General features: G+C 36.6%; 1 protein-coding gene across 1 annotated transcript in view; it reads right to left on the reverse strand.

Moving 5' to 3' along the window:
- Window positions 1-7020: 7020 nt before the first annotated feature.
- Window positions 7021-27942, reverse strand: part of SIM1 (SIM bHLH transcription factor 1) — a 45504-nt gene continuing 24582 nt past the window's right edge. Inside the window, exons 11-13 of the mRNA XM_084514999.1 lie at window positions 19002-19167; window positions 11260-11665; window positions 7021-8480 (exon numbers count right to left, since the gene is read on the reverse strand). Of these exons, the coding sequence (XP_084371125.1) occupies window positions 7750-8480; window positions 11260-11665; window positions 19002-19167 (1303 nt within the window). The 3' untranslated portion in view covers window positions 7021-7749. The remainder of the gene's footprint in view (window positions 8481-11259; window positions 11666-19001; window positions 19168-27942) is intronic.

Here is a 27942-nt window from a genome sequence, read left to right on the forward strand (position 1 = left end):
GAGGCTGTATCAAATGAAAATGCTGATGCTGAAGTCTCTGATGGCCACCATATGGAGATAGAGGAAGTTACTGATGGTATCACACACTTTTATTACAATGGTCATGACAGCAGATTTCCTCCATGCAGAGCAATTTGACAATGACCTTTAGAGTGGAGATTGAATAAAAACTGTGGGCAATGGGTGCTTTTTATGCACTAGTAGGGAGTCTGAAGAACAACCATGGATGTTGCAGGACTTTCAGCACACAGCACCTAATATGACACCCAGTTTTGTGTGCACAGCTCAGCATGAAGAAACTAGGACTACAGCCTACCTATGAAGGACAATGTTGGCCTATGACCTCAGTGTCTCTTTCAGTATGGGCTTCGGAGGTAAAGGTACATAAACAATGGGAATTTCTGAAAACCTTCACCCATACATTAAAAAAAAAAAGAAAAGAAAGAAATGCAACACATGTTTTGCACAGCTAAGCAGCATCACTTGGGGAAAAGATTACACCATTTCCTGCCTGCATGGAGAACCAGGGCCAAATTCAGGCCAAGGAGAAGGGAACTGCCTAAACTATCCAATAGAAAATGCTGAAAGCACAAATGCAGTTTAAACATCTAACTCAACACAGCATAAATTTCCCAAATCCCAGCTGTGCCTCTGAGAACTGACTACGTCTTCACAGTGACACAACCGCATCTCTTTTTTACACAATTTATCTGAGACTCTGAATTGACTTTTCTGTGCACCTCTCTCTTGTCCCCACTGTTTATGTTTTTGGTTGTGTTTTTTTTTTTTTTTTTGTTTTGTTTTGTTTTGTTTTGTTTTGTTTTTTTATTCTGACTATTGTGAATGAAAAATATGTGAGCAACCACTTCTTTACCTGAGAAAGCTGTTTTCTCACCCAGCTGCAGAACCAGGCTCCCACTACCCACCAGCACCATCAATCTCACATTTGTTCATCTGCAGGAAAGGGCTTCAGTAAGAATGACTGAGATGGTGGTGTGCTTAAAGACTGGTCTAGAAAGTGAGAGCTGTGACCCTGAACCCCCAGCCAAAAAGATCCTACACCCCAGACCAGGCAAGGGTGCAGTGGCTGTATTGCTGTTGCACAACATCTCACATTATTATGGCTTGATGGAGCTGTATGGGTATGCAAGGCCAGGTAATAGCCATCTCAAGTCTGAATGCAATCTAACACAACTTCTCACCCATTCCTTTGTCACAACACTGCTCTTTGTCTGAGTATATTATTTTAAGCACCTAAGTGGCACTATGCTCCAAGTCAGCAAGCTGTTTTAGCTGAGGCAAGGAAGTGGTGTTTGGCTTCAAGAAACAAGAGTATTCACAGAGAAGACAAATAACCTTGATTTAGCACCTGTGAGTCAGCTCTTCCTGTCAGAGTAATATTTGAAGGGATTCAGACATCCTTCTTAAACGGGGTAGCAGTATATTTTCCGTGTCCCAATTTTGATAAACTTAGAACTCACAGGTATCAAACTAAGTGATTTAAGTGATCAAAGTGATTTTTTTCCATGTGATTTTTTCCATTTTTTCCTCCCAAGTCTGAGAAATAGACTCATTAATTAAAATTAATTCCCGAAAAAAATGTCTTCTGCAGGACAGTCCTTAATTTAAAAATGTAGAAAAACAGACAATAATTGCATATTGGTAGCTATATTTTAAACCAAAAAAATCTTCACATAATAAATACATCTTATGCACATTAACTTCAAATTTACTTCAGAAAGCTATTTACAATATAAATAATTATAAATGGGAACACTTTGCAAGATATTGTTGACATAGTTAAATTGTGTTTCCTACATTACATTCCAAAGGAAAACTTCAAATTACAGATGTTATGCTACAATGTCACTGGACCCTATACATTGCAAGGCATGGTATTTAAAATGCTGGCAATCTTTGTCTTTTTTTCCATAAATATAACCCATTGGTTTAAAGCAAACATGAAATGCTTCAGTATGTCTCAAGTGCTTTAATTTTTCTTTTCTTTTCTTTTTTTTTTTTTTTTTGATAGATTAGCATATTTTATTCATTGAAATATTTACCTTGGGAAAAAGTTGCAGTGTGCTAAAATATCTTTTCCTAATAGACTCTATTTCCTTAGAAATGCAAAGGTGCCAATGTGTGAGCAAGACTATTTCTTGCATTTTCAAACTTCCTACTGTATTGGTATACGGGAAAAAAAAAAAAAAAAATCACATGCAGTCCAAACTGCAGTAAATAGAAATATTTAAAAACTGTATTTTGAATCCTAAAAACAACAGGGAATCATGAGAATTCCATGTGAGGAGAGTTAAATAGTGAATACAACCAGACAAAAATCTTTGTGTCTGCCTGTATTTGATCTTTGTTTTCATATACAGCCTTGTAGACAGAGTCATAGATTTTCTTTTCAGAAAGAGACATATTCCTAGCAATTTAGAGCCAGATTTATCCACAGGACTCTTGTACACATAAGATAAATGCCACAGTGAAGTTTAACCTCACATAATCTTTTTCATTAATAAATGCTCAAAGGAAATGTGAAATGGAGTCATACTAGTGCTCTCACTGTTCCAAGCAGAAGACTAATTAATTTTTTTTCTTTAGAAAAACAACTTTGTAAAAACACTTTGCTAAACCCTCATCTACATCTCTAGCAGGCTTTACTAGCGCCAAACCAGTGGGTTACAGAAAAAAAATAAAATGTTTTTTTACTTGTTTTAAATTTGGGGGCTGGGGCTGGTGATGGTGCTGCTGCTGTTATTGTGGTTTGCAGGTGTTTTTTTTTTGTTTTGTTTTGTTTTTTGTTTTTGTTTTTTTTTCAGTGCACACAGCACTGAACCATATTTAACCATCAGTATTACCTGCAAATAAAATAAAATAGGTTCTCCTCCATACAGTGTAGCTATATGGAGATAATCCAATATACCTACAGAAAAGCATGTTCATCCACTATTGTTCCTGATAACAAAGCTTGTATTGCCTTTAGCCCTTTAGGTGTTTTAAGTAAATTTGCAACTCATGGAAATGCCAGAGGCTGAATCCATTTGCTGACAACTACAGCAACCTTAAAATAAGACATAGCTAGGCCTAATCCTGGGACCACATTCTATAATCCCCCTAACAGAGTTTTCTATGCAGAAGGTCTGAAACCAAAGTGTGCACCATAGTTTTGTTCCTTGACTGAAAGGCTAACTGGCCTTCCCAACAGCTGATTGGGACTGATTTTCTGGAGTGACTGTGCCTTTTCCAAAAATACTGTGTGACCTTGTTTTGTTTTTCCCCAACAGGATGTTCACATAATTGAACATATGGTGGTTAACATACTTAGGGACATTAATGAACAAATGCTGCAAGTCCAGAGATAAAAATGAGATTCAGATAAGAGTTATTAAAAGAGTTTGAAAGAGCAGAGTTTCATTGTGTAACCTGTGGCAGTATTGCAGGCACATCAACAAAGCCATACAAAGCTTAAGAAGCACTTCCGAGTCTCTTCTGCGCAGAGATACGCTCATTTTTCCAAAGCACGTATAAATAGTCTCTATTACAGAAACATGGCCATTACAGCTATTATCTTTCATAGTTTCCATATTCACATCTTGAGGTTCAAAAACAAAACACAGACAAAAACAAAACAAAATAAAACAAAATAGAAACCACCCCCGAACCTGCTAGCTCACAAGTCAGATTTTTTTTACCCTTAGATCTATTAAGTAGTACCTTACTCCACAAATATTCCCATTTGAGTCAATGGGAGAAATTGCTGAGTAAGGTTCTTCTTCTAACTAAAGAATTGCTGTGCAGATTTGTCCACAACTGCAAACTCCGTGCCTCTGGGGTGAAATTTTTTATTAAAAAAAAAAAAAAAAAAAAAGTTTCTTTTGCCTCTTTAAGTAAAAAAGAGACACTTATATCATAATGCACCATCCACTGATGCCAACAAGAAATTATTTGAAAGATTTGTGGTCACTCTGTAGTTGGAGTAGCTAGAAAATATTAATTTGGTGTTAATAGCAAAACATTATTATGTTAGAGAAACAATGCAACACATCAATTTATATTGTTCTTGTACCAGTTCACAACTTACATACCTGCTTAAAGCTAACCTTTACCTAATATGATACATTTGAAATGTATTTGGTACAAATGCCTTGCATTTTTCAATTTTCCAAAATATTTGATCTAGAAAAGCAAGGAAAAAAAAAAAAAGAGAGAGAGAGAGAGATTGTGAGAGAGAGAGAGAGGGAGAAGACTACATCCTTGAAGGATACTAAATGAAAATTTGAATTAAATAAATATGCAACTGAAAAAATAAGCTTTATATCATATTGAAAAGTACATGTTATATGAGCTGCAGTGATATTATATGTTATAACTAAGATTGCAAACTTGCGTTCATGTAGCATGTAACACGCAGAGCCTGTGTTTTAAACATTCAATGCTTTCTGTCAGTTAGGAAGAAATTCCTGGCTACCTAAAGAAGCAGGATGGCAAATTAGCTAACAAAATGTATCTACCTCCAAGATACCCTACTGAAGTAGTAGTTAGCAAAAATTACTGAAACCCCAGGAGGAAAATGAGTATCAGCCTTTGCTTGTAGCACAACACGGCTGCAGGAATGGACCCTTCCACCTACTGATATATCAGGTATCTTGTTTATTACAGTGCATTTGGTTACATTTCTTACTGGTGTGGACTGGGACTGTTAAAACAGGATAAACAACAACAATTTGGAAAGTTTTATTTTGGGCTTAAGGTAAATAACAATAGGGATTTTTTATTGCATAGCACACTAGCTTTTTTCCTAGACGAAATTGTATAGAATACAAGCATCCTATACTGTGCCTGTCTGCTTTGTAAGAGTGTTTTTACTAAGTGCCTGTCAGGATGCGAATATAGCTGTGCCCAAACTGTCCTTTCCTCACTACTTGTGGACATTAGATCAGAGCCAGGGTGCTCCAGCTGCACTGCAGAACCTTTCACATTAAAAGTCTGGTAAAAAAAAAAAAAACCACTTGGTGATCCTGAGTGCTTGGTGATAAACGTGAGTGCTGACAAAAATCCCATTCTTCAAAACAGTTTAGGAAACTCCTCTGTTATACGAAATAATATTGACACTTAGACTTATTTTTATATGTACTAGGTAGGGATAATATGATACCATGTACCTCTACTCTAATTCACTTTGCAAATTGTATTTTAATACTGTACAATGAAATTCCAAATAAAAGTTTATCCATATTATTCATAGGAATAAGTGAAATAAATATGTATCCAGAACTAGATTTATCAAAAATACTTTGTCATTCCTATGCTTTAGGAATATATACAATTGTTGGGCTGAAAGGAGTCCATTTTGGTCCATTCCCTCCTCTAAGTTAACAGTTGTCAATGTTTTTCTTCCCCTCAATTACTTTCCTTGTTTTTATCTTAAAACAAACAAACAAACAAAAATCCCTAGCTGCTTCTCTTTATGACCTTTGTTATTCATTTGGCAGTTAGTCAAATACACTTCTTGCCAAATCATTTTGTTCTCATTTTGTTTTGGCTAACATTCAATGCCCTGTCTTTCATTTCTGTCGCTAGTTCAAATAGTTTTAGACCATTATTTATCTCTCCTCCGTGCAGAGCTTGGTGCACACCAGTGACATTCCCCCTTACTTTTCTCCCTTACAAAGATGACAGACCCAGTTTATTTAAAGTTTTTATTAGATCTTTCAGTCTCTTTATCTTTTTGCTGAGCTCTGCTCCACCTTTTCTATTATGAGCTTTAGATAATAAAGAACAGACTGTTTTGCTCTTCCTTGTGTTCAACGTACATTTCACCAGGAGTGATCACACTGCAGTCAACAGAGATTGCTTATGGAGTAAGGTACTACTCAATTCAAGATTCACAATCTGCCTTGGAGTGATCAGAACTATGCACAATATTCCAAGTTCAGAGAGGTAATTTCCTCTACTTTCAAGTACATCCCTACTTACGTGGCTTATAATGTTATTATTTAGCTTTTGCTTCTGATTAGTTTTATTTGAAAATAGATATTTTTAACCCACCCGTAGCATGCTGGTATATATTTAGTCCCACTGATGACTCAATCCCATATGTTGAAATTCTTAATGCTACAAATGAAGCTAGACTTATTGCTAATTCCATTTTAGTAACCTCCTCAAGTCCCCCTGCCTCCACTTTGATATAATAAGGAGTGGCTCCTGTTGCAGTCAACCTTGAAACATCACATAAATGCCATACAAAGAAGGACAGGTACAGTAACTGTGCCTACAAACACCCTATTTTACTTTTTTAGCATATGTTTTTAATTGAATATTTTCCAAACAATTAGTGGCTCTTTGTTCATGAGATTATTAAAAATTGCAAAAAGTTTCTCTGCCTCTTTTGATGTCTTCTATGAGTCTAGGACAGGCCACAGTAATATCAACTTTTATAATGCAACTGAATTTATTGGAACCCTGATTTTCCTCAGTATATTTTATGTACATATTACTGATTTTGATACTCCTAACATGTTCTGATATCCACTAAATTTTCTGCTGCAAGAAAGAAAAGAATGCATATTCCTTTTAAAAAGTCATACTAATTACTTCACTGTATGTCAGAGTGCTTACAATCTTCTATGTTTTCTTAATTTACTCCAAAATTTTATCAAAATGAGGATGAACCACCATACGTTTTTTGTCTATTCTTGCCAAATTCTTACACTTACAAGGTTACTTTTTTTTTTTTTTTAATAGAAAAAAAAAATCTGATTCTATTGAGTTTTTTTCTGTATTTCAAAGTAATTCTTAATTATGTGGCCACTTAAAATCACTGTTCTTTATATTGGAATTATTAGTACATGGCATACATAGCCATAGGGTTAAACACTTTTATATTGGACCACTCCTAATTCACCCTGTTTCTCCCAGTGATTTTCTTCCATTTCATTCTACTTCCCTCCTTGTGCAACTTTTCAAATATATGAAGACAATCTCTCGTGTCTCTATCAAGACAACCAAGACCTATGCATTTCTCAAAACAACACCAAGAAAGGCTCTCTTTCTTACTTTTAAATACAGTAGAAGTAAATATTTGATCACACTAATCATAAGGATACTGCTTATTTGACTCCTTTCAGATCAAGTGTATGCAATAGCTGGGCATGTGGGTACACATGGAAATAACACATCTGAGGAGTTCTTTCTTATTTCTTCCCTTTCTGATTTTGTATTTGTTAGCCATGGATGCTTTATACCATGGAGTAGCATAACACACTTGGCCTTTAGAGAATAAAAAGATCACCAGAAGTACACATTTTGATGTGTATTTCAAAGGAACACCTTCCAACTTTCTGTGTTGAGTGCATAGCAGTTTTGTTGTCTGGGACCTGTGGTTTCCATGCATTTCACAAGGTCTGCCCTTGGCAGTGTTTCCAAACAACCAGCTCTTACACAGTGTACATAAATAGCTCTGCTACCCTGCCCAAGTGCTCCCTACCTAGCTGTTTTCCATCCTTTTCACCTCACCAACTTTGAGTTTAGCTCCATTCCCTCTAACCCTGCATGCCAGTGCATTTTTATTTTTTAAAAGTAATGTTTGTTAACTTAACATATCCCCCCCAAACCTCAGGTTATTCTCTAGTGCACTGTGGTATATCAAATGCTGGTAATGACAAGGGCATGAAAACATATAATATCTTCCAATTAGGTCTCAAAGGTTATTTTTTAAAGCACAAAAGTTTTTAGAAAAAAGTGTCAGCTTCCATTGGTTATTATAACAGATGTCCCCTTGTGTCCTTGTGCTGGATCTTGCTGCATCCTTAAGTGAGAAGTCACATCAAAGTGTGATCCATTACAGCCTAATGAATAGTTTCTAATGGTTTCAGTGTCATATAGATGCTCCAGGGCATATCCAGTTAATGTGTAAGCATGTTTATCAAAGTACTGCCTGTGGGAGCTGTAATAATTTGGAGATGCTGCTGGGTGGTCCCCTGGGGTTTGATGAGGGGACATGTCTGAATGCAGGTAGTCTTTAGCTAATACCAAACTAGATTTTGATATTCGGTCAGAACTGGGACTGCTTATCCTAGACAGTGTTGTGGGGCTGTTGTCATAGTCATTTTCATGTGGGCTCATAATCTTTCCATCTCGTTGCTGGATGTGTTCACAGGGTGGAGTGTTGGCAACTGCTGGGATGCGGCAGACATCACCTGCCAGCTGCTGCTGAGGGTAGTTTGCAAAACAGATAGCATGCTTCTTCCCTGTGCCATTAATGGAGACCAGTGGATCGGGGGTTGTTTTCCGTAGCTGTAGTCTGTTTTCTTCCTCTTTTATCATTTGCTGGGTGGCTCTTATTAGAGTTTCAATTTTGCTGGGCTCATGTGGGCTGTTCTGATACTGCTCAGCACGATAACGGTCACCTGATTCACTGGCAGAGCCAGGATCAGGTGAGCTAACAACACTGTCCTCATCCCAGTGTCCTCTCCCTAGGAAAGAGAGAAAGGGGACAAGCACTGAGGTCAAAGAAGGCAAGCAATCTTAAAGAACAAGTACTCTGAACCTCATTTTGCAGACAGAAAACCAAGAAATAGGTAAGTGACTCAACAAAATCACCAGAAATGACTATGGTAGAACCCTTGCTTTTCAGTGACAGCCTCTAGTTTCCAGTAACTTTCTGCACGCAGAACAAGTAACACAGCTGAAAATACAAAAAAAAAAAAAAAAAAAAAAAAAAAAGCGATCTAAGCACATAAACACAGACATTTAATGCCATGTGAGATGCTCTAGGGTAACCACACATCTGCATAGGTATGGCATAGACTCTACAGGAGCTCTGTATCTTCCAGAGCAGCTAGTGGCCAGGCAGGATGCCCTAGGGCATGTTGAAGTGCACTTTACAGCAATGTTCAGGCCCCCGACCCCTCACTAAATCTTTGCATCAACATCCTTGCATTAAGTCCAAGGACCGTGGTGAAAACTCAAATCTCAAGGAACTTTGTGTAGATCATTTATATGTGTCTCTTCCTAGTCCTTTCCAGAAGATAAATCATAGAGAAAGCACTGTGGCATAGTTTCTGGCCCTGTAGTGACTTTACACAAGCTGCATGACAATAAACAAGCAGAAGCAGTAAAACAGGTAACCTTCCTAAGAAGCATAAGGACACCACTGCTGGCAGGTTTGCTGGAAAAATGTGATGTCCTTTCCCAATGCAGAGGTATTTGCTGTAAAAACTATAAGAACAGGAAAATATGACTATTCTTACCTCTCTTTAAATAATAAGGCCCATAGACATATCAGAGAAGGTGTTCAGCTTGCATGTAGCTGAAAGGACAGAATCAGACCTGTCAATCCTCACTAGGAAGAAACTGATTGACCCCACACATGAACAGCCAACTAAGGAGACACCATAATAAAAGGTTTGATAAAGGATTTGCTAAGATATGTGCCCACAGGAGGGCATGTGTTGGACTTGCTTAAATTACTCAGCAATGTCTTGGCCTTAGCACATACAAAGTCCACTCTGGGGATGGTTCCCATGGGATTGGTTGATAAGAATGCTCAAAGGAAAACCATTTTCAGATTCACACAAGTAGCTCTCCTGCTATGTGGGGTCGTTAGCAGCTTCACACCATGTGCTCTGTATGTCTCACTGCATAAACAACATTTACAGTGCACCAGACTTCCCAAGGGTGACCAGAAATGCATGGACTCATAGACAACATCCAGGGCCTCCCATAGTGGTCAAACAAGTATCATTGTAAGGTGATCAGAAGCCAGAACTACCAGAAGATACACTAAAAGAACAGAAAAGGAAGAAAAGCACTCTTTACCTAAAGAAACTGCTCTGACAGCAAAGTTCACATACAATTGTCAAAAACAGTTTAATTTGTTAAACGTTTGAACTGCATAAAGCAAAATGGAAATGGCACATTTTCAAGGGAAACTCAGGTGTTCCTCTTCTGAATTGAGACTAATGTGTCAGGTTTCACCCCAAAGCTACATGCAGTCTGAAGGCCCACTGAAACAAAATGTAAGGCTTGACACAATAACAAAAAATAAAATAAAATTGCAGCACCTGGAATTACAGCAAAGCCAAGGAACAAACAAAAATCAAAATTCTATTATCCACTTGCATTGATTAACCTTAATAGAATAAATATCCATCACCATTACATTTTTATCTCTGTATGATATTCCTTTTTAAAAAAAAATAACAAAATCACTAGATAAACACAAATATGAAAGAACAGAACAGTCACAAGGAAAAAGAAGGAGGTGTGTTTTAACAGGAAAAGTGCAGAACAGTATTGATCAACAAAACTAAGGGCTCCCTCTCTTTCATCATTTGTCCTCCATTTCCTAGAACTTGCTATTCTTGATCTCCAAAAGCCCTGTTCTGCAAGCCAATAGAACTGTGCCAATTTAATTATCTCTTATGAGTTCTTTAGATATAACCTATGTTTGACAGATTATTGACAGATTATTTTACTAGAAAAACATTATTTTACATCGATCCTTATAAACTTTAGCTCTGATTTTGGGGTCAGCTGCAGTCTTTCAACTCTCAGCCTATCCTTTAAACCTGAGCACCGTTGTATTTTTCGAAACACATTATCAGTTTTTACCAATGCATTTTTCATCAGTTTAAGCCTCTGAATCCATGCTAATGTACTGAGGGTGCAGCAGGCTAAACATCAAGCAAAGCTTCAGGATTGGTGCTGAAAAGATGGGGAGACTCAAATCAACTAGGAATTACAGGTGGGGATATATGTCTAAAAACTAGAGCAAATGTTAATTTGAATTGCCAATTTTGAATAAGAAGCAGCAAATCTTACTGAATCTAGTAATAAGCAGCGTATACACATAGAGACATAAAAACATAGGTTGGGTGTAGTTATCGCTAATTTTGTGCTAAGTATGTTCTATCCAACGTAGATTGATTTTAAGGTGCAAAAATAATGCTCTTCTATCAAGTGTATCATTTAATTAATATTTTTAAGACTATCCTTTAGATCTCACCATCAGGCGTTCCCACCTAAATTTCACAGATTAAAAAATATGCAGCAAATTATATTTTGCTGTATGTAAACCAGCCTGCTAACTTGAATTGGAAGTATTCCTCATTTCCATACACATGATCTCTGAGACAGGAACATGCATCTTTTCCTTTGTCTCACGTAGAGAGATGCATGTTTATGCCATGACTTTGAAACTGTCGCTTTATCTGAGACGGTGCCACTTCTGCATATCCCATTATCTCTTACCATGAATCCTGTGCACTGAAGTTATGTGGGGCATACTGTTTTCATACGCTTCTCTGCTTTCAGGGGATGACTTAGTCAGGGGCAAGGCTGACCGAGAGCCCCACCAGCCTTCCCTCCCAGGCTGTGGCGTGCCAAGGAAGTATCTGCCAGCTTCACATCTGCCTCCTTCACAGGCCTGAGTATGGAAATGTCTGTCATCGCTCAGCCTGGAGTGGTCGAGTGCAAAACCATAGCAGAGAGCACTGCGGTCCGAATACTGTCTGTAGGCACAGGAGACATCATGGTGCTGGGAGCTCGGTCTGTCCGTGGGCTCCAGCAGCTGGGGAGAAGCCGTATCAGTTAGGGGGCTCCCACCCCACTGGCTTTCGTGGTCAGACTCAGATCTCTCAGTGTGAAATCCAGAATACTGCAAAACAAGAGAAGCAGTAGAGAAATTACTAGGCCTGGATGAAATCTGCAAATAACTGCACTGAAAAGTCAGATTATGCATGTGACAGGGCGTTTTCCATGAGCATGCCCACACATCTGCACCTTCTGATTAGACTCCTCATCTTTTCCTGTATAACACCCTGTAATGAGCTCACAGATGACAGGACAGACCTCGTGAAAGTCTAAAACATCCCATGTCAACCCTTAATAGCCATCTCCTTTATGATGTGTGATATTAGGATCACCAACATCAATGTTGCAATTCAATATTTTTTTAATATGTCCAGGTTTTTCTTATTGCTTTGAAAGCCAGCGCTTATGTTCAGCAATGGTGCTGCAAGGCTCCTCTGCAAAATGCTTTTAAAATAACACCACTCCCAGAGCATTCTCTCATGTCAAATTGAAACTGAATGTGTTTGCAAGTTATATTTTCAATGGTCCCATCTCTTTTCCACATTTTTCTTCCTTACCTGGGGTATCTTGGAAATTTTTTCCACCTATTGTTAAGGAAAAGAAAGCTTCCCATAGATGCTGGGACTCCCAACACTACTACAGAGTAAAGTCCCAAAGTGATAGTAGATCAGTAGAAAGCTAAAAATCACAGATCTGTTGCAATGTGGGAACAAGAAAAATCAAGCAACTATTTTCCAGAAAATGAAACTGTTAGCCAAATCAGGCAGAGGGAATTTTGGCACCCTCGCTTAAGCAAAGACCTCCCAGCACAGAAGAAGTTAGCAGGCAGTTGGAAAAGTAAAATGAATAGGAGCATGAACATTTGTTTTGACAAAAGGGTTAAGTACAATTTCACAAATTTATAAGTAACCTTGATGAATGTTTTAAATTTTTGGACACCTTCTGGAAAGAAAAAAAAATGAAAAAAAAAAAGAGAGAGAAAAAAAAGCAGCTTATCAAACCTCCTAGGATTTAGTTATCTCAGTTTTTAATCTTTTTATTTATTGGAACTGTCAAATTTCATGGAACATCTTTAAATCAATTTCACCCATGATTATGGAGTGGGATGAGACCAAAGCTGTACATGCTCACCTCTTCAGTATCGCATACTCATGTCACAAATCAATGTATTACAGCATGAGACTTTGGAATTCTCCCATTCCATCACTCACCTTCCAGATGCCCACTCTGCTTTCTTTTTAATAGGCATTAGGCCTCTCTCCTAAAAACATAAGTTTACCTTCCTTTTCATTAGATTGAGTTGCTATGAAACTCCTCATTATCAGCCAGGATCAAGGTTTTATGCACTTACCACTCAAAAGTACTGACCAGATGTTTGACTTACAGAAACTTAAACCATCTGTGCAACATCAGTACTGGAACTACTTCAGTTTTGGCATTTAATTGGGTATTTCTTCAGATTCCAGTTCATATTTGTGAATACTGTTTGTTAACAAGATAGGCTATTTAAAGGCAAGAAAGAAAGAGCTGTGGCTTTGAAGAGCTCAATTGTATTTTGTTATTAGTTGACAGAAGAATACCCGTAGGCAAAAAACCTACTGGTAGATATGGAGAAGGCCAGCAAGCTAGTACCACCATATTGATTGCAAAGTTTTAATAATGAAAGAATAAATCTGATTGTGGATGGAGGAAAGATAGTTACATAGCCATGAAAGAGCTCTTTTAAATGCCAGTAACTCATCATAATTAACAAGGAATTTTATTCAGCCATCATAATATTTCCTGACCTATGAGAAATTGAACTCTTTTATTACCCTTTCTGAACCAATGTCTTCAGACTACTTAGTCACAAAGAAATGTTTAAAAATACTGAACTGATTTTTTTGACAAAGTATATAGGTAAAATGAAGTTTAAAATAATTTAAAAAAAAAGTAGAAACAATTAACAAACTTTTTAATTCTTAAATTTTAGTTAAAATGTAAATTCACAACACAAAAAAAAAAAAACTATTTTTGTACCTGTTTTTATTTTTAGAATTATTTTTAGCTAAAGTTTTGGATTTGGATTTGATTTTTATAAACTATATTTTTTTTTAATTTAAAAACTTAAACAGAAACATAATGTAATATATGTATAAATTTAAGTATAAAAATGTTCAAAAATGATTTGTTTTCTTATTCACAGCAAAACTAAGAATATGTACTTTTTTCATGAGGACAAAGAAAAATATTTTTGAATATTTGAATATTTTATTATAAATATTTAATTTTGTTTAAAATTTATGATGTTAATAAATTCCAATGATTCTTTCAAACTGACAATTCTGAAGTTCATTTGGCTCTTATAAGTATTATTCTACCACTTCTCTGTTTCTAAGGATACATCAGGGTCCAACTTATCTTTCTTTGAGGGAAATTTCCTCATTTAACTGAAAAATTACACTTTTTTTTTTTTTTCATCTTGAACTTAACCACAAAGGATTCAATTGCACAGGCCTTTCCAAGAATGGGAAAACATTTCAAAGTGTACATGACCAGTGTGTCAGAAATGCACCATGTAATGTCATATAACCATGTAGTCAAGACCAACAATACTTCATGCATATTCTTTGTACTTGATGTAAATGATGATTATTTGAGATCTGACCCGCAGCAGCTGCTAGGCCATGGACAGAATTAAATTAACACAGTGAATTGTTTGTGGCCCACATTGTCTACCAATGTTTGATATGACTGCTTATTCTTAAGGTAGAACATAAGCAGACATAGGCCAAAAATATGTCTAATTCCCTTTAAAGCTAATCACATCTCAATTTGGCACCATCAAGCTGCCTCTACTGTTGCAATCCTACGACTGTCTCTTCTGGGAATCTGATGTTGACAGGTGGAGACTCCAAATACGGACATGCATGACAAGATGATGGGGGGAGAAATGAAAGGATGATCAAAGATACTACTTTGCTGAAATGGGAGTGGAAACACTATCTCTCAAGTCAAAATTAGGCTCCCATATGTCAAGTGATGAAAGACCATAGAAAACAGAATTTGATTTAATGAAAATTCTGGCCAATTAAAATTAGTGAAAGAGGTTTATTTAAAAAAAAAAAATCCCAATCCTACCTCAACAGAAATGTTTTCCTTCCTGCTAATTTTTGCCTTCACATAGAATGTATTGTCTTTGTTTTTGACAAAGCTTAACCAGCAGACTGAACTTAAATATGATGAAGTTCTTCAGACAGGCAACATCTGAAATCACTTCAGGTGGTTTCTGAATCGTCTTCTAGCATAAAGAACAACAATAAATGAATTAAGTGGTCCTCCAACTGATCCTGGAGTCTGAACTAGCACCTCAAGATACTAGAAATATCTTCCAAAGTGTTAATTCAGTGTACCATTGCAGTGAGAGCACACCAGCAGGATTAGCACTGACACAGAAAGGAGCTTTTGTGCCATCAATAATGCTCCTTTTACTCCAAGAAAAACTTTAGAAAGAAATTAGGAAAGTATCAATTCCATGTCTAATAAAAGCTTGCTTTAAGGGAGCCAATAGAAGTGTATTAAGCCAGAAGACAATTGTAGTATTTCTTGGATGGTTTTCTTCTGCCTGACCTCTCATTCCTACAGGTGTCTGACTGGCTGGACCACTCATCCTGTCATACACAGCAACAGCAGCCTGCTCTACACACACTGCCAGATGTTCAAACAATAGATGTTATAGTTATCTAATTTTCTGGCAGCCTACTCAGGTTTTTATCATTAGAAACATTAAATATATAGCGAAACCCTCTCAGAGCTCTCTCTTCCATGAAAAACTTTCACTACAACAGCATTAGCAGCTTTCCTCTTGATTTGTGTCTTAACCATGAGAAAAAACATCACAGATGCAGGCAGCATTGTACTAAGAACATATGCATGCTTTTAAATCACTTTTATCTTACTTTTTACTAATGTAATCCTGAAATGTAAAATATGTTCTTTTTGCATTCACTGTTATAGGCAGAACAGATGGTGAAAGGCTTAGATTAAAGTAATACAGCATGTCCATTAAAATAACCCCCACTGCTGGTGACTCTTCACCAGATCAGGAGTTATGTTTACTATAAAAAGAGGGTTTTGCTTTGCTTTTGAATACACTGGAAGTTGCCAAAGCTTTAGGCTACAGGAAGAAATGATAAACAAAAGAAAGTCTGACTAGAATTCAGTCTGATATTTTTACTCCATTCTTTAAAATAGTAGAGGATATGTCCAAACAGAGGTGGATTGCAGAATTAATCCAGGTTATTTGTTTAAAGTAGCTATATGTTCAATTTATCTCCAGTATCAGTATTGTGGTAGATAAGTAATTATACACTACCAGAGAGGGCTATTACTCTCCAAAAATTGTGCATGCTGTAACACATACACCAAAACCTGGATCCAACAGCAACTGGATACATCCTTAGTTGTATGTATGCATTCATTATATAGATCTACATTAAGTATACACATATATTAAGTATATATAAATATATATTCTTTATACAAGAATAGGATGAGAAATGAAACAATAAAAGTTTATCCAGAATGACCATAAAAATTTTCATTAGAGGCAGAAAACAGACAATTTTAAATATTTTCTTCAAACAATCATCATTAATGGGAGATTAAACTCCAAAGCAGTTTTTCAGATGATCACAATTAAAATGTTTTTCCAATCTTGTTGCTATTTCCTGTGTACAGAATAAATGAGGTCCAGGGCTAGACTTTTGGAACACAAAATAAATGAGGTCCAGGGCTAGATTTTGGGAGCCCCTCGCAATGATTAGGGGAAGACTGAAGACATCTTTTGACCAATTCACAATTTCCTTTTTCTGCATATCTCTATCAAGTTCTCTCTCCTACTTTTTCATCTTCCCTTTCAGCTCTTTTCCTCTCTGCTAGGACAGAACTAGAAGAGCACTGTTCAATGTGTTGTGGTAAATTCTAGAGCTCTGTCATGAATTTTGAGTTGCTTTTCTCTCTGCTCACCCTTTCCCTGCTTGGGACTGGTTTCACAAAACCCATGAGCCCACTGTGCTAAGGTTAGCTGGTGTTAATCAGATGCTGATAAGTGCCTCCAATTTAATGAACTCAATAAAAAAGTCTACAAGCACCATATTGCATTATGTCTGTTTTTTCATTAGGTTTGAGGACAAAAAAAAATTTAACATTGTGTTAGGTGACCAAACCCCCCACCCCTTCTGCCCTAGTGGTGAATGTTCAACTGAAATTTATTAATGTGGTTTTCTTACAGTTCACATCTCATGTAGCTATCCTAGGGGCACACAGCTGGCAAGGGAGTGGATTCTCAGTCATCACCCAATAAAGCATATAATTCCCTTTTCTCATCAAGACTGGTGAAGCAAAGTAAATACTAAGAGGAAAAAAAATAATAAAAAAATAAAAAACATAAATCTAAATTATCTTAGGTGACCTTAAATTTGAGAAATACCTTTGCTCACTGTTATTTTACTAATGAATTTCCTGCTTCCTTCCTCCACCAAAATGCAGGGTCCTTTTTATGACAAAACCCATGCTCTCTCTTTCCAGCCATGCCTTTGAGTCGCACTTTAATTCTCCACAACTGACTGGCAAATTATGTGGGCTGGAGACTAAGGGACACAGGCCATACCACCTGCTGTATGTTCTTTATAACAGCTTTTCTTAGTCTTTCAACAGTTTATTCAGTGGTTGAGAAGGATGAGAGGGATGCAAAGCCAAGCTGCCAGCGTTGCTTGTGGTGATGTGCTACAATGAACGGTATGACCATTTTTCAAGATACTGGCAACTAGCACTGTTGCTTCTTTATGAATGACGAAATCCATGACTTTACTACCAGGCAGCTGGTAATGAGGACGCAAAATGAAACTGGAGACTAAACATCCTCAGCTTTCAGACGGCAGTCCCTGATAAACCAACAGTCTCAACACTGCACAGCTAGTTGAATATTTTTTTTCTGGTGGCAGAGAGAATGAAACGGTACTGATGAAAGTTACACTTTCAGAAAGCTAATCAGATTGTGAGATTGACAGGTCTTCAGTTGGGATTGTCCTGCTAGCAAAGGAGGACTTCTGAAAGGACCATACAAAGGAAAGAAAAGAGCAATTTCAATAAATCAAAGACAGTTATCTTAAAAATATAATTTAGAATTAATTGTAGGTACCTTTCCTGATTCTTTAAAGCAGTTTTATTATAATTGGTTGCTGTAGTATATTCAAGAAGAAGGCTATTCTTTAATAACCCATAGAAACATGTTTGAACAAATCCTAAAATGACAATAGCTGTAACAATCTCTGGTAAATTTAGATTCTAAAAATTAAGCATCTGAGTTCCTATCTAGGTGATCCGTTAAATATTTCCTGTATCAAAAGCAGATGACATTCATCTGAAACTCTTATTCTTGGTACTTTTGAGGAAAGCAAGGAAATGATGTAGACACATGGGCTGAGACTGTAAACTTAAAGAAGTCAGTTTAGAACAGAGAAACTGCTATCCTCGAGGTCATTATTGGATCAATATTGACCTGGATGTTTTTAAAATGTATAGTTCCCCAACGTTACATCATGAATGCATACATGTATATCCATTGTGTAGTGCGAAAAGGGCTCTGTAAGACCCGTGTTATTTTTTAGCAGGCATAATGGTTAGTTCAACAGATTGGTTTTATTTGAGCTAAACAGATGACGATGTAAGTATGCAAATGCTGTAGCACTGTCTGCAGAAATCACTTGCATAGATGCGCTCGGCAAGCTGCAAGTTAGAGACCCAGTTGAATCTGGTCCATTCTACAAGCAGGGGCATGTTCCTAAAACACGAGGCCTTAAAATGAAATCTGGGAAATTAAAGTCTGCTGATGCCAATGGCCTACCAGAGCTTTCAAAGCTTCATACACAGAAAAGCTGCCTTGTTCCAATTCAGCTAGCCAGCTTGCTGTTTTTCCCTTCTCAAAATTCACTCCTTTGGACCAGCATTCAGTGTTGAACTGCTGTCAAACATCTGGCAACTTTCTAGATATGTTGGAATTATCAAAGAGTAAATAAGATAAACCAAGTTTTCTCAAATGGCAAAACTCACAGTCCTCACAAACCAAGTATTTCAAAAGCAACATTTTCACTTGTCCTTCTGTCCACTCCTCATTGACTCTGAGCCCTGTGCTGTTACTGTTGTTGATGATGATTTATTATGCATGCTGAAACATAACTGTTTCCAGCTTTTTAGAAACCGTTTAAAGAAACATATTCCTGTCTCAACATCTTATAACTTGTCATCCTTTATTCCCTTTGAGTAACATGTTCTTTGGACCATTCTAATTACTTGGGTAAAATAGCAGTCAAAATCAAGATACGCAAAAGGATTTAATTTTGTTTTCCAAAGACGACTACCTGTGGGTATGGTGATGTCCTTGATTTTGACTTTGTGCTCGAGAGGCGAGATTTGCTTGCCTTTCTATTATCCGTTATGGTCGGAGTTGAATTTGCGTATGAGAATGCCGGCTTGGTAGCTGTGACCTGATCCAAGGAGAGCTGTAGTCCTTTATATTCAGTATCCCTATATAAAAGGCAAAAGTGAAAAACAAACTCACTTCGTATCTTAATGGGAAACATACCTTCCTTCTTAGTGGGAGGTGGAAATGAAAGATATTTTTAAGGAAAAAAAATAAAATTATCCAGGACAAGCCAGTATACCACACTAACACATTTAAGTAGTATAGCTTACTAAACAATAGCACTATTTTTAAACTGAAAAAAAAAAATTCTTTTTGCAGCCAACTGTTATCATCCTGATCTACTTTTTTTTTTCAGTAATAAACTAGGATGGGAATTTCTAGGATGGAATTTCTGAGATTTTTACTACACTTCTGCATTGGTCACACAGTTAAGCAGTAAATAAGACACATTTTCCTTGAAACTCTTAACTCTACTAGAACTTACTACATGTTTATATGTGTGTGTGTTAGTGTACATGTGAGGGTGCACATAACAGCCTGCAAATAAAGATGGTTAAATAAATTGAACATGGTTTTTAATGGGAAAAAAATTATAATTTTATATTTTTCACTAGTTACATGTTTTCAGGTAATTGGTGCAAATCTATGAATCTTTATTCTTCTGTGCATCCTTTGAGTTATTATTCCTCTGCTTGAAGAGTCTCTTACACTGAAAGAGCTTTCCAGATGAGAAAACAGCTAAATAAAAATCTTTAAATTTAAATTTAAATGGCCTGCCACACACTCACAAAATATCAGAGGTTTTCTATAAGGAGATAGATATAATGGCAGTTCATGAAGTTCATATTAGTTTCTTCAAACCTTCTAATGAATACTTAAAAGTACGGAAAACTGGCAGTATTCATGATGTCTTCCTAACCCATAACGAGGGCATATGTCTTGGACTGTACCCCTCTGCACACATCTGCGCGTCTGCTGGTACCCAGGGGAATAAGAAACAAGCTCTCCAGCTTTCATGTAGTCATACGGAACCTATTCTGACAATGATTCATTTATACAGAGCAGAGCAAGAGTTTCTCCCTCACCTACCTACCTGGAAGAAAAGAGGAAGGATTCATGGGTTTTCTCTTCCTTTGTGTTAATCAGAAGAGAAGGAAAGAATAATGCTTGACTTATGGAGTCAAAGAGGCAACATATTCATTCACACATTACCTCATGCTCTGTTTGAACCTAAAGACTCATTCTCATCCTTAATGAATTATATTAACAGTAAATTATTTGCTCAACTTCAACAATGTCCTGTTTTATAATCACATGTATATTGATGTAAGCCATGACGATTTAACTTTTTTTTTCAGAAAGGAACTGCACAACAAACTGAACATATCACAGTTTAGTACACTGAAATTTCAGATAAAATCAGTGGCAGAAGGATAAACTTGGTAAATTACTGAAATAAATGACATAGGATTAATCATTGGACAACCATAGATAAACCTGCAGAATAGACAAATTAATTACTGACATTCTACACTGACATTGTTTTGCATCTGATAAATGACAAACTTGTTGGTAGAAAGGTTTAGTTTTTTTGGCAATGCAGACGATTTGTATGTATTCATGTGCATATCACACATAAAAGCGAATCACTGGCATTAGAACTGTGCTGACAGTCTATAGTGGGTAGAGATTTGCTAAGCATAATTACTGTTTTGTAATGCAAATTTACTTCTTAATGAGGTCATTTCTTCAAATTTTGCCTTTAATTGAGGTAGGTCTCTGCTACAATATTTGCATTTCAAATATCCTCCCTGCAGTGGAAACATATGAATATATGTATTTCCATTGGCCTGTTCAACAGGTAAGGCTTGTCCACATATTTTGAAACCGTTAATCTTTCCCATGCTTACCCTCAGAGTTTTAACCCAGACAGCTTGGCTTGACTTGCAAAAGCATCTGTCTCCATAATGGATTCATTTCAAATTATCTTCATATTACACAAAACATCAGAAACAAAGGATGTCAATTAATCTTCATATTTAACCACAACATTAGCTTGAGGCATTACCAATAGTCCTAAAAATTATCTTTCGCACTATGATATACACATTTCCAGTGACACATTGACTATAAGAAAATATGGAGGAAGGGACCTGCCATCTCAATGTCAGGTGCAGAAGGTGTTACATCCAGAAATGAAAATGGATCAAAACTGAGGAGATAAATTGTTCACAACTTTAAGCAGATGAGGACATTCTGTTTTACTTTTATAACCTACCAACTCTTTTGCCTTCCATTCTCCTGGAAAAGCCATAGCTCTGCACCCCTGCCATTACCCACTCATCTCTGGTACATGCCATCTGGTAATTGCCTGCCACTTTCTCCTATCGTTAAAGTAGTCTTGAAAAAATGGAATAAACACCACCTCGGTATTCTGACCTCAGATTGTTACTCCAGCACAACTTGCCTGCTCTTAAGTCCTGTATAAGGGCTGAAATCATAGAGACGGTTGTACAACGGTTCTAAGCCATGAGAATCTAAAAAACAGATATGTCCAAAACTTTACATACTGTTATGTGTTACATTTCTAAATTCTTGGTATGTTGAGGGTGAGGAGTCACCTTCCCATAACACCACACATTAGAGTAAGCACCAAAAGCTAGTATTTGCAGCCAATTGCTGAGGACAAGAAGTTCTTGCTGCTGAATGTGAAGTTTCTGGTTAAAAAAACACATCTGCACTCTCCTTTCAGATGAAACACCTGGACTTTTTGTATCACCAAGACATGATTCAATACCATCCCTAACCTAGCACAGCTACCCCTCAGAAGACCCAAGATAGATACCAGAACACCACTAACAACAGGCCAAGATAAATACCAGAAGTTTTTTTTTTTAAAAAAAAAAAAAAAAAAAAAAAAAAGCTAAGAAAATATGGAGGAAGGGTCCTGTGTTCTCAACATCAGATGCAGGGGATGTTCCATCAAGAAATGAACGTTTGAGTATATCCATATGTACAGTAAAGCAAAGGACTAGAGGAACCAGGACTCCTAGTGGTATACAAACTACAGATGGAAATTCTGACAACTTCCTGGAGGCATCTATAAAACTTCCACCAACCATGGAACTGTAATCTCCAGGTTCCTGTTCTCGGACACCTGAATCCTCTATTACACAGTCCTAGCAGCACAGCAGTATGGCATTTCATGTTCTACATGTAATTCAAAAAAAGGTGGTGGGTATGAGGCCCTTCCTCCAAGGTCCTCACCTTCAGGATCCCACAGGGATCCATATAATCTACATCTATCTACATGAGACTGCTGAGAGAGAGAGTGATATGGCATGTGTTCAATTGCTAACAGTATGTTGCTGACAATCTACTATTTATCTCATTTTCTGATGCAACTATCATCACTATAAAACATCAGAATAACTACAGGAAATTAGCTCTTAAATGAAGAACAGATGGATCAAACTGAATCCAGACAAGACCAAAGTGATGCTTCTTTGCAAAGGGAAACACATTGAAGACCTCCACCTTTTCATGATAGGAAACAGCCATTCTTTCCACAGTTGGATGGAAATTCAAGGTCCTCTTTGACTCCTTAGCATATGCTTCCAAAAATGTATTATTTCTTCTCTATCTTGTCCCTTCCCCCCAGATGAGAATTGGGCCAGTGTGGTCAATATATCAAACACCTACAAACCGAATTACTATGCTTCACTGCAAGTGAAAAGAAATCAAAAAGCGTAAAATCCACTTGCTACAATATACTGCTCCCCATTGTCTTCTCAGATGTAACTCCCAGAAGCATTTCTACTCTGTACCTTGTTGCTGGCTCTTCCACTGCCCTACATATAACTTGATCCTGATTTTGAAAGCACTTGTTGATGTACTAGAGTTAACATCATGAAAAAATATGGGTCAATCTCTGTACCAACTGCACTTCTCTGCATTAAAGTATCTGAAAGTTGAGTACAAAGCATTCTTTACTAAAGGGACCTAGCTATATCAAGCTACATAGACAGAAATGGACAAAGGCTGAAGGAGAGAAGCATTTGGCAAAGGAAACCAATCTCTTTGCCCATGACTTGTGTGCCAGCTGGATCTGCAACACTTATGTGAAGATTCTCACAAATCAGCTTTATAAGATGCTTTCTGCCTACTATAACTGCCAAAAAGTACAATGTGAAACATGGTGGCAAGCCTCTCTAACAAAATTTTGAGGAAGAGGTAATAGCTGATTAACATGTAGACCAAAAAAAGAACAGTGAAAGAGTATCACAATACCACAGATCCCAAATTCCTGACAAACAAAAAAAAAAGCTTGCATAAATATGGCAACTGGGCCTGTAAATAGAGCTCACAATGAAACTGAAAAAGTGAGAGAGGTTTTTCTGTGTGTTTGTTTTTGTTTTTTTTTTTATGTTGGAGGGCAAAAAATGAGGAAAGAGTGAGTCAGCTTTGCTAGAAATAGTGTTGGGAAGACTAGAATTAGTGACAAAGGCCCAAGAGAGATTAATACTGTAGAGAAAAGCTGGGCTTTTCTGTGGTTGTGTTTGTTGGAGTAATAGTTTGTTGGCTATTTGGGACTACCATAATCAAAATCTAAAAACTAAAATGAGTTAAGATTAGAGAGTTATGGGTACAAATAATTTTGAAGATATTAAGATTCCTGCTTAAAGGCAGTATTGGCTATGGAACAGAAGAGAACTTAAGCCCTGAAAAATGCTTTCACATAGCAAAAGCAGCTGGACAGGATGTATCCAGAGGAAGGAGTAAAATAATGACATCCATTAGTGAAGAATAAATATCCAGATTGAACCAGGAGAACCTAAGAAGTAGGACAAAGACTCAAGAATAGAGACTCAAGAATAGACATGCATAAGCAGCATGTCTATTCATAAGCAGCATAACCTTCAAAAAAAAGAAAGAAACCTTCAAAACATGAAGAAAAAATACAAAGTTTGTAGTAAAATCTGCAAAAGCCATAAGGAAAAGTACCTTTTTACCTTAATGGCACAACATGCCAGAAAGGAAGAATATGTTATACATGCAGTAATTCGGAATACACAAATAACCAGTAAAGAGACAGATATATACAGTGTATTTTCTTGTATCAAAAGACATTAAGTTTAGACTCCCTAAAGAAGATTTACAGAAATTCGGTCTTCATACACGAAGTTATGGCATTAGATTAGAAATGTCTTTCAGTTCATTCTCTCCAGCAGCAAACAAAACACCAATATACAACTGGAATCAGATCTTACTCTTATTCTCTGGTATCTTCCAATTGATAGTCTGAACAATATACAATGATCATGCTGTCACTGGAACTCATAGCAAATAAAGGATAAAAAGGCACTAAGGGACCATAAAGTCCTGCAAACACTGAATAACCTGCATCTATGTCATTCTTTAAACATATTAATGTAATTAATGAAGTATCTGTTGAATGTAAAACATTAGATGACCTTAATGCAGCAGTTCCTACATCATGAGTACAATTGAGTACATGAGTACATTCCTACATCATAAGTACATGTCTGAAGCAAAGTGGAAAGCATTGCTTATGCAAAAGAAACCAATGTGTAACTTTAATTGGTTGTATTATTATTTCTTATGAACAAATAATATATATTCAAAATTTCTTCTACTGCATAAAGTTATATATAAAAAGGGACATATTAATGCTCTCTGCAATATTTTGTTGTTGTTGTTAGAAATCAGGAACATTACTTTGGTCAGACTTTCTGCCAGTCTAACAGAATATGGAATAGAAAACATGTAATTAAACTAAAGGTGTTAACATCATTAATGTTCAGTCTATTTTGCTGAGTTGTTGCAATTCAGTGAAAATCAGCCATGAAGGTGGTAAAAGTCTGGCACTTCCTCATGCATGTCTGACCACAATACTGTAATATATCATTCTTCTACTTTTAAACAATGTCTGCAACTTTTAACATTTCCACACTCCAGCTCATGCAATGCTAACAGCGCCATTCAACAGATGAGTGAAAAGAGAACAGATTCTGGCTGTTTGTCATGTTCATGGCTTTCTAAATCAGCAGATGGTACAACAAAACAGACAATTTCCTCATCTGCTGTGTCCTCTGTTCATGTACAATGTGTCTCAGAAATGTTTACAAAGGCCTCAGTCTGCTTGTGAGACTTGTCAGGAGGACCAAACACAATCCCCTTAGCATCTTCCCAAACCAGTCACAATAAGGGTGCTTCAGTTCACTCACACAGGAAGCCCACTTTCAGAACACTAGCCTGAAGTGGGAAAAAAAAAAAAAAAAAAAAAAACACTCTTGAACTTCACTGCTTATTATGAAGCTATAGTGATGGCCAGTTGTCTGACCTCAGAGATACACCATGTCTCCATTTTTCCATCAGTAATTGGGATGATGACAGTTATCCTCCCTAAATTCTTGAGTGAAAAGCCCCATAAAATTCTAACCTACTGCTCACCAAAGGAATTGGAAAGACCCTCTAGAAATCTCTCATGTGGTTGTTTATCACTAGAGCATTTAATGGCTAAGCACTGCATCTAGTTGGAGAAGTATGAGATCTGTACATTGGATCCCTTCACTGAGTGCCAGGCACCTATTTATCCCCATAAATAGTATAAGCAACAGTAGCTGTTTACATCTTGTTGAGTCGAAGTTTACAGCTTCTCCAACCATGAGATTCATGTACATGATATCATGTTTCTGTATTTGCTCTTAAAGATAGAGCAATCCAAACCAGGAAGTTCAATTAAATGATTTGATACGTTCAGGAAAACTGAACCATGATGTTTCCTATTCAGACCATTTAACATAAATGCCTGAGGATATCTTCTAGAAGAACTACTGTCAAAGAAATTTTGTATTTTCCCTGATTGGTTTCTTGTCTCAGGGTGCAGTCATTTAACTGTCAGTTGGAGTTAAATAAAACGTCCTGGCCTCTAGATAATCATGGTGTAGCAGATATTTCAGCAGTCTAAAGGTACAGTTTTACAGTTTGTCATTCCCAACCACATGTCTAGCCATCTCTGGCTCAAAAAGAAGCCCTTTGTACACTTTGTACGCCTTTACTTACTAGATTTGCTAGATAAAAATATGCACCAAGGCTTATTATTGTCTGAATAAAATGCCTAAGATATCCGAGGCTAATTATATAAAGAGATAACAATCATCTTTAATTACATATAGCACTGACAATGAGCTTTAAATAAAATAAATAAAATATGATGACCTCGGTTTAATTCTGTAACATTCATTTATACTGGGAGTGTTTTCTTTCAAATGTGTCTAGGAGCACAACCAGCTAAAAGTCGTGTTTGGTGTATATTCAGTGCCTGTCAAGCTAAATGGAGAAATGTATATGATAGGAGTTTATAGAGGTTTTTATATGTTAGAATCTGCCTGATAATGAGAAATTGAGATTAAAGGCAATGTTTTCTTTTCTGGATAGACACAAAACAGTTAAGAACAGAGTTTAGTGCAACATTTTATCTGAAGGCATGTTTAACCTTGCAGAACTCCATGATTCACATCCAAAAGTGTCAGCCTTAAATAAATTATTATGGTAACTTCTTGGTAAATATTTGTGGTTTTCCACTACTTTAAATTCACCTGAACATTCAGATCATATTTTTTCTTCCAACTTCTTTTCAGCTATTCCATGAAAAACAATGTCATCTCAGAGCATCCACATGTACATGTACACAGGATCCCTTTAGGAATTAGTGCCACACAAACATAAATTCTTACATATACATGTAAGATTGTTTCCATTTCACTGAAAGCCAGTCTGACAACAGTGCAACAGACTGCTGTTGTACCAGGTGGACTTTCCCATCTCAATCTTCTTAATATTTGTATGTGTTTAAAAAAAAAATATCTTGGATAACTGACACCTTTAAGACATTGATCTACTAGCCAGTTGATCTGGATTAAACTCTCAACTCTACCACAGACCACTGGTGTCACATAGGACAAATCATATATCACAGGGTTTTTGAAAGCAGTTGGCAGCTCTTTGAGTTTAGTCTCAAGGCAGCCAAAGGGACTCTTAATTCCAGTAGGGTCAAATTTAGCCTAGCACTGATTGCTTCTGAGAACCCCTACTTTAATCTTCCTGAGGATAACAATATTTTCCTATGGGGAAACACTAATTTTGTGGAGCATCTTTGTCTGTTTCACCCAGTAAACTTCAGCTTTCTGTTGGAAGGAACAATCTTGCACTGTCAATGCATATGGTAGCTAATGTTAGTAAGCTAAATCTCAGCTGTAGCCCCTGGCTGCACATCTACCACACACAAGAAAGAAAAAAATATACAAGACCAATACTTGTGCCACTATTTATGAAAAGCATGTTTTTATTATTTCAGAATCTCCATATATTCAACACAAATGTTTTAACTACATTCTATACCATTTATCCTTGATTAAATCTCTTCTAAATAGTTAATCATTAATGATTTCTTTACAGTTGCTGTGCAAACAGTTCATTCATGCCTATGACATATCAAATTTCACAGACGTGTTCTTTAATTGGATTCATTTATTTCTAATCTGCTTAAACCCTCACTACTGTAATGCTTGACTAAATATACATTAAACTCACTTATTTAAACTGCTAAAATAAATTTGAGATGCATTCCATGAATAAAAATACTTGATTGAATACATGTAATACCATTGTTATTGTGTACCTAACTGAGCAGAAATTATTAGAAATAGTACCCTAGATAGCTGTATGATAGGCTTGGACAAAAGGATTTGAGACAGATTGCTGATTATTTCTTTGCAGAAAATATTTTAAAAAACAGCTTTCCAAGTCCTGAAGTTTCCCATAGCACATTAAGGCATGCTATAAGGAATGCC

Source organism: Aythya ferina, assembly GCF_964211825.1.
Source record: "Aythya ferina genome assembly, chromosome: 3".
NCBI lineage: Eukaryota > Metazoa > Chordata > Aves > Anseriformes > Anatidae > Aythya > Aythya ferina.